General features: G+C 33.4%; 1 protein-coding gene across 1 annotated transcript; it reads right to left on the reverse strand.

Moving 5' to 3' along the window:
- Window positions 1–4,486: 4,486 nt before the first annotated feature.
- LOC137826215 (putative polyamine transporter At3g13620) lies at window positions 4,487–6,168 on the reverse strand. The gene has a single exon (XM_068632101.2). It carries the CDS (start codon window positions 6,066–6,068, stop codon window positions 4,653–4,655), a length of 1,416 nt encoding a protein of 471 aa, XP_068488202.1. The 5' UTR covers window positions 6,069–6,168; the 3' UTR covers window positions 4,487–4,652.
- Between the last annotated feature and the right edge of the window lie 2,691 nt (window positions 6,169–8,859).

The following is an 8,859-nucleotide window of genomic DNA, read 5'->3' on the forward strand; positions in this document are numbered from 1 at the left end:
CCTAAGTTGATTTTCCCAAGCTCGAGCTTATTTTCACGAGCTCATTTTGACAACATTTGTAATTTTTTATCTACCTTTTGTTTTGTTTTATATAGACCATGAAGTTGAAGTAAATGTTGAAAATGGGAGCTTTGATGTATCAAATCCACATGAAGCCTAAAGCTGTGTTGCTTTCTGGGTTTGGATTTAGATTAGGGTGTTTAGAATCTTTGTTAAGATTAGTCCTTCATTCCTACATAAAGCTTGATCAATCAGTTTTAAAAGAAATAAAGTGTTTTTCCATGCAAAGGGAAAACAATCGGTTGAATTGTCGAGACAATCAGTTGTTTGTCACTTAGCTGTCAATGAGGTTTTGAAACTATTTTTTGAATTGGTTATGTAACTACCTAACCCATTCAACCGGTTAAATCGTGGTTTCAACCGGTTAAATGAGTGTTGTGCTAACAGTTTTTTGAAAACCTGTTTCAACTGTTTTAAATGAGAACAAAACTGATTTGACACTGTTATGTTGCCTTAAACGACTAGATTTCAAATGCTATAAATATAGTCTTCTTTCAAATGTTTTATATACAAGTTTTAACACAGTATTGTGAAATCAAGAGAGAGTTTAAAGATTCATTTTTTGAAAGAAGTTTTTCAAAGTTTAGCAAGATTGCTGATAAAGCTTTGCTCTAGTGCAAGAACTGATCATAGAGTTTCTGGTTTTGTAATTCCAGGTGTTTTCTATTCTTGCTTAGTTTCCTATTATTGTACTTTGATAAACCTGTGTAAGTGTTGGTAAAATCCTGCAAAGTTAGTGGGATTCTGGCTTGAGGTGTGAAGTGTTGCAAAGGGGTGAGTGGGCTTTGTGGGATTCAAAGTCACCTCTTTGTGGTGTGTTGTAGTAATCTGGATTTGATTGCTAGTGAAATTCTCAGAGGTTGTTTTGAGGACTGATGTAACTCAGGGTTGAGTGAACCAGTATAATCTGTTTGTGTGAATCTCTCTATTTCTCTCTCTATTATAATCTGTTTGATATTTCATATGTTGTCATAATCAACCAGTTATTTCGTATTTTCAATTGATTGATATTCCTGCTTGCTTATGCTTGCTTTTGTCTCTGTAATATACAACTAGTTATATCGTAATTGTAATCGATTGTTTTATTGATAACAGTTTTATTAGCTTATTTCTTTTGGCTTCTTCTTTCTATTATTCATTAAAGAAATTCATTCTTAGTCATTATTTGCGAAAATCTTTCATAAACAATTTACACCCGTCTTGTTTAAGTCATCAATTCTTACAGTAAATCTTTTGAAAATTTATCATTTAGTAAATTTTAAGAGATTAAAACTTTCTAAGGTCTTTATTTAATTAAATTTATACAACTTAAGTGTTTAAAACAAGTAAATCTAATAATTAACAAAAAAATGTAAAGAAATGCTCATTTTATATTCAATTAATTCGTGACTTTTCAAATTTTATGTGCTTATTATTGTTATTTTCTAATTGTTTTAAAAGTATCTACTTTTGTGTGACTAAATAGTATGTTAATGAATGATATGTTGATGAAAATATGAATCATGTGGAATTGTGATCGAGACATAATATTTTTAGGAAATGAAATACCGTGTTGAGATTGTTAAGGATTGCATTAGTTAGGGATTCGTCTATAAGAAGATATCCTAACTCTACTGATATATTGAAATCATATAGATGAAGATATTTAGGTGGTGAGAATCATTGGAGATTCATATGACTTTCACTACAAGAAAATCCTTAAACAAAAATCAAATTTAGAGACCAAATATAACTAGTCACTAAATTGACTAAATTAGATACTATTTTAGAGACTAAAAAACTATTCATATCAAAAGTGGTTTCTATTATTAAAAAACAATTATAAAATGTTTTCTAAATTGATATCTAAATTAGCTACTAAGTTTTAGCTACTAATATTTTACATTCTAAATTAATCTCTAAAAAATAGCTAAAGTAGTAAATAGCTAAAATCTTGGTAGCTAATGGTTAGATACCAATTTAGAAACTATTTGATAAATTTTTATCAATAATAGAAATCATTGTTGCAGTCATTTCACAAGTAAATCGTGTGACCAATGTGAGTAAATGAGTGGTAGACTATGGGCTACCAGACACATATGTGCAAACAGAAACGCGTTTACCTCATACACAAGTGTGGGGGATGGAGAATAACAAGTTTATCTCGGTGATTCCAAGACAACTCCTATCCTAGGAAAAGAAAAGGTTCTTTTAAAGCTCACATCTAGTAAAACTCTAGCTTTAATTGATGTGCTAATTAGAGTTAATTTGATCTTTGTAGCATTGCTAGACAAAGTTGGGGTTAAAGTGTCATTTCAATATGATAAGATTGTTATGAAAAAAGATAATGTTTTTGTGGGAAAGGGATATTGTGATCAAGATCTTTTTTGCATTGAACATTTATGAAGTTATTAATAAATCTTGGTCTTTTGCTTATGTTGTTAATTTGTAATGATGTGTTGCATGCTAGATTAGGACATGTGAATTATTCGTATGTTATGAAATTGCAACGACTATGATTAATTAACATGCATGACAAACAAAGTAGTAAATGTGATATATGTGTAGAATCTAAAATAACGAAGAAAACATGTCATTTGTAGAACGTCAAACTTAACGTCAAACTGAACCTCTTGTTGATTTAAAACAAACCATGTCTAGAGGTGGTAAAAATTATTTTGTAACATTTATAAATTATTTTTCTACATACACCAGACTGTATTTAATTAAACATAAAGATGATTTTTTTTATATGTTTTGAACTTATAAGGCGGAAGTAGAAAATCAATTGAATAGGAAAATTAAAAGGATAAGGTCAGATAGAGGTGGTGAATATGTTTTGTTTAATGATTTTTGTGTTAAGTAAGGCATTATTCATGAAGTAATCTCATCATATTCACCCGAGTCTAAGGGAGTAGCTGAAAGGAAAAATAGGACTCTTAAAAAAATGATGAATGTCATGCTTATTAGTTCTAATGCTTATGATAATTTGCGGGGGTGAATTTCTACTTATCGCGTGTTTTTTGCAAAATAGGATACCTTATAAGAAAACTGGTAAAACACCCTATGAGTTATGGAAATGTTATCAACCTAATTTGAAATACCTAAGAGAGTGGGGGTGTTTACCTAAAATGGTACCTGATCCTAAGAAAAGGAAAATAGGTTCTAAAACCTCTAATTGTATGTTCTTAGGCTACGTAGAATATAATGTTGCCTATAGGTTTCTTGTTCTTAATAGTGATATGATTGAACGTAACATTATAGTAAAGACGAAAAAATGTTGAGTTCTTTAAACATATCTTTCCTTTAAAGAGTAGTGGTACTTCTGAACAACCTATAGATAATGTCAGTGATGCCATGAGTGGAGATGTTAGGAGAAGTCAAAGTCAAAGAAAGGAAACCTCGTTTGGAGATGATTTTTATATTTATCTAGTTGAAAATGATCCAATAAGTTTTTTAGAAGCTACTAGTGTTTCTGATGCTAAACTTTGGGATAAGGCCATCAAAACTCAGATTGATTCAATTAAGATAAATAATACTTGGACCTTAGTAGATATGCCTAAAGGAAAAAAGTTCATTGGGATATAGTTTGCTATACCAACTACTTTGTGTTAAGTTCATCAATTTAAGATTGTTTCATATAGCTTGCTATACCAGCTCTCATGCATTACATCTTATATGAACCCATGACTTTCTTCTTTCTTTCTGTCTATCTTTCCTTTTGTAATATGTGGGAAATCGTTGTAAAAAATTGATTATTGCAAAAGACACAACCTTCCAAAGTTGTTGCAGTGGAGATAGAAGAGGATGACGTGCAAATATCTTCGGGACTTGTTCTCAACCTCTCACCTCCTTCAAATGCCTCCGGATGACACTAACCTTAAAGGAGCTACCCTCAAACGTGCTCTCACCTGATCTGGATCTCCTCCGGAAAGGTTCCACCTTCTTCTCCACAACAACCTTGACTACGGGAAGAGGTCCTGCTTACGAAGGAGGATGTTGCATTTTTTTTCTTCTATAAATACGCATCTTTTTCTTTGCTCTAGAAGAACGCATCTCTCTCATAACTTTCTTTCTCCTTTTCTCTCCTTCATTCTTTCTATTTTCTTGTTCTAATATTTTTCGGTATTCTGAGTTCTTACTCTTTTAAGAGTTGTTTGTCAAATATGTTATATCAGGGGACTTGCGCAATATACACTATAGATAAGTTCATACGGATAGTGGTTACTAACATCTCTGAAAATCAACATTGTTCATGTTTTTAACTTTAATTTAAAACACTTTACTCCTTAATTCACGGAGATGTTTTTTTAAAAACAAAACCCAGAATGAAACTCTAAACTTTTAAACTTCAAACCAAACAATACCTAAAATGTGATTGACTTTAACAATACTATATGAAGAAAAAAGATAAAATATTTAAACTTTAGAATTAACATTGTTGCTAGATAAAATAAGGATCTCAAGTATCATTATTCATTAAACAATTGAGTCCAAAACTGAAATGTGGGAGGGGTGGAGAAATTTTGAAAAGTTTAAACTCGTGGGCGAAATTAACATTTTTTGAAGGAAAAAGATTTTTTTAAACAATTACACTTTGAATTTTGACTCAATCAGAAGACATCCCTTTCAAGGGGATATTCCTTCTCTTCCTCCACGCTGAACTCTACCCACTTCCTTGTCTTGCAGAGTTTTATGAAGAAGAAAAACCCAATCCCAGCCACAGTCATGATACCACTCACCAAATAAACAGTTTTGGTAGCAATAACCATTATAATAACAAGAAAAACAGAGGGTATGAAGCACATCACAGTCAACAGTGGCAGCTTCAGGGGAACCCGATAAGGCCTTTCAATGGTGGGCGACTTCCTCCTCAGCCAAAGAAATGAAGCAAACTCCAACAACATCCCCAAACTGTACAAGAAATTGGCCGAAGAAATAATGTCAGTGAAGTCCATGTAAGACACACCAATAGATATCAAAGTCGATAACAGAATCCCCAACCAAGGCGTGCTGAACCTCTTTGACCTAACCCCGAAAAACTTGGGCAGAATCCCAATCTCCGCCATGCCCAGAACCTGGTACGCGCTGCTGCTCAACTGGGCCTCGAAAAGCCCAATTGTCGACAACACTGCCCCCACTTCAATCCAGATTTTCAACCACTTCCCTGCGATGATCTCCGCAGCCTGCGCGTGGAACCCAGTTTCCCATTGGCTCTGGTCAACCGAAACCGCCCCAGTGACAGCGAAGAGAGGGATCAAGTAGGAGACGCAGGTGAAAATGACAGCAACAAAAAGAGCCATAGGGAAAGTCTTGTGCGGTTCATCAACTTCCCCGGCTAAAGTACTGACGTTGTCCCAGAAGTTGAGGTTCCAGAAGAGCGTGTTGAAGAACAAGTTCCAGTCTTTCTTAACCCCCTTCTGACCCAAACTAACCCACCTATGGGGCTTAATCTTGGGGATGGCGATGAGGGACATTAGCACGAAGGGGGAGAGAGAAACCACCGCGAGTAACACAGCCACGTTGCCCACGATGGTGAGGCCGGTGTAGTTCAGGAATGAGAGAGCCAGGGTTGAAGCTAAGATTGCCACGTAGCGGGGCCAACCAGATTGGAGAACGGGGAGAATTTTTTGGACGTATTCGATGCAGAGTACGGGGAAAGATGCGATGTTGATGACACCGCTCAGGAACTTCCACGTTCCCATTAGGGAGCCCCAGAATGGGCCGAAGGCCCGTTCCGCCCATAACACGAACCCGCCGTTGCCGGGGTAGGCGGTGGTTAGCTCCGCAGTGATTAGGGCTTCGGGGACGCTCCAGATGAAGGGGAATATGAGGAAGCCCAGGAGAGCCAGGAGGGGGCCCGCCGCTTGAACCGCGGGCTCTTCGCCGTAGGGACCTCCCGCAACTTCGAAGTAGATGAGGAATATTAGAGGGATGAGGGTGAGTTTCTTCACGTTTGCGGCGTTTCCGGAAGTGGTGGCGGTTGCCGCAGCGGCGGCTGGTGCAAAAGGTGTTTCTTCGACGCCCATGACGACTTATTGCCTTGTTGTTTGGAATGATTGGTATATAAAAGAGGGAACCTGTAGCTGCAATTTTCCACAGTTTAAAAGTGATTAAAAATAAATAAACAAAAGAGAATAAAAATAAAGATAGTTTTCATTTAAGAAAAAATATAATAAAATTATATTTCTTAATTAATTATTATAAATAAAACTGTAAATACTCATCAGAATAGTTTGTTGTGAATTTTAGTCAAATATAATTATTTATAAATATTTTTGACATAATCAATTAACTGCGTATTGATTCCATTACGTCACTTTTTTTAACAGTTTTCTCTTCAGTTGTGCACTATCTTTTAGGAAAATTATCCCATTACTGACTTTCGCATGCTACAAGTCTATACCTACAAAAATGTTAAACATTTGACAAGTGTTACACCTACAAATGAAAAAATTTGACAGGTGGTTACAGTGGTTACACCTACAAAATGTAAAATGGGTAAAACTAGAGCACATGTTCATTCTTCTATTGAGCCTATTATCTTTAATCAAACTGTAGAATATATTCAATCAAGATTCGGAAAAATAGAAATTGTGCAAAGAGACAGAGAAAATATGCAAATTGAAAGACAAATAGAAAATTTGCAAATTGAAAGAAAAATAGAAAATATGCAAAGAGAAAAAAATATGAAAAAAAGCATACTTTTGAAAGAGATAAAAATATAAAAAAGATCAATTTTTTTATCTTAAATAAAATTTAAAATTATATAATTTTCAATAATCAAATTACTTTCATCACTTTTTATTATTTTAATTTTTAAACTTCATATTCAAATAACAATCAAAATATTAATATAAATATTTATTTAAACATGCAATATAATTAATATGTAAGTAATTACAACTACTTAATATAAATCACATTAATATTGTAATATGTATATTAACATGAAAAAAGATTCTCTTGAAAAACTAACATGAAATCCGAATATAAAGACTAACACTTGTTAGTAAAAACACTAAAAGTCCACTAATGTACTTTACTTTTACTTTTTTTTATATATATAATTCTGACAATATAGGTTTTTTTTTTACATTTTTAGTTTCTCACTTTAACTTGAAATTTCAATGGAATACGATATTTGTTTATTTAATTTATTGTGTTAATTAAAGTTTGAATATTTTTATTTATTTTTTAATTTAATATTGTTGAAGTGTCTCAAAAATTGGACAACAATTTTTTATTCAAATTAAAGTTAAATTTATAAAAGGCTAGCACACTTATTTATAGTGTTATGGTCAACTCAAAAGAGAGTCAAATTTAGAAAATTCAAATTCAAATTACAACCCTGGATCTAGAAGAGCCAATGAGAGTGTGCCAAGTGGAGTTCATGCTTTCCATGTGTCTTGATCCTCTCAAATGAGAGGTTGACAAGTGTCATCTTTTTATTAATGCAAATCCTCTCCATTGAGGAAGTGTCATGTGACTAGTCACACTCTCCATACCTTCTCCCATGTGTAGCACATGTTAATTTCATCCTCCTTTTGTGTGCAACTCCTCTTGGATGTCTAGGTTTTAGATTGGGCTTAAAGAAGCTCAAATGTATCCCTAGATGGTTTATGACATAATATTTTAACCCTATTCTACCCTTGACCCAAATACAAGGTCCAAAATCCTAATATACTTGGCTCAAATTACAAGACTAAGAAGAAGAAAAAGACTCTTAAAAAATGGGTGCTCCCCTCCAATAAGGCCCTATCTTCTCCAGTCTTCTCAGCCATTTATGTGGTGGCTAGATGGTCCTCCATCATACCCTCCCTTTTGATAAGGATCTACCCTCATATCAGAGTGATGCTCAAGGGATGCCACCTTTATTTATTTTGCATTTCCCTCCAAGATGATGGATCCATCTGTAAAAAAATAGCAAACATGATTAAAATTCAAATGTTTCTAAAGAAAATATCAAAAGATACCCTATATTTTTGCAAGAATTTTTATGTGAAAAGCTTGGGCCTTCTTTGAAAATATTTGTATTCACTTTGTAAGGTCCATTTCCTAAATCAGACAATTTCTTCACAAAGTGTTGATTTTTATTTTTTTTTAAAGTTAATTTATTACCTTCCTCAAAAGAAGAGTGCAAGAGCATGCATATTTTCCTAGAAGTTTCAACTTTAGATTCTCCTCCCTTGTTCTTTTCTATTCATTTTTTTCCTTTTTCTATTTTGACTTTTAATTTTATTTCGTCCTCTCTCACTTATTGAGGTGTGAGAGGAAGTAAATGTTGAAGATGGATGTTGCTCAGCCAATGTGTTTGATGTAGCAAAGTGTGTGCCTTGCTTTGAAGATTGTATATTTGTACTTGGGTAATCTTGTATATAGGTTAGAGTGTGTTTAAAGTAGCTTTTTGCATCGCGACCCACCTCATAAACCTTATCAAGGTGATAAGATCAAGCACAATGTTTTCCAAATGTTTTTCTCATGTTTTTTCCAAAATATGCTTTACTGCACCAAAAATGAATCTGTTGTTTCTCAAATGAATAAATTCTTTTTTAACTGGTGCCTTGTTTTTAAACGTTTTTCATAACTTTGTCTTTGCACCAAGAAGCTTGACTAAGTCTCTTATGACTGAGCTGTAACAGTTGAAAAACTCTCTTTGCCTTTTGTAAAAATAAATCTGTTCATTTTATTTTCAATATGTTCTTTTTATAACAACTCTTTAACTATTTTTTAAATGTCTATTATAAAATATTTCTTATAAAAAGAGAGATAAGTCTCACTTGAGTTAAGGTTTGAGAAAAAAAGTTTGAAACAGAGATT

This window comes from Phaseolus vulgaris, chromosome 8 (assembly GCF_051622355.1).
Source record: "Phaseolus vulgaris cultivar YP4 chromosome 8, ASM5162235v1, whole genome shotgun sequence".
NCBI lineage: Eukaryota > Viridiplantae > Streptophyta > Magnoliopsida > Fabales > Fabaceae > Phaseolus > Phaseolus vulgaris.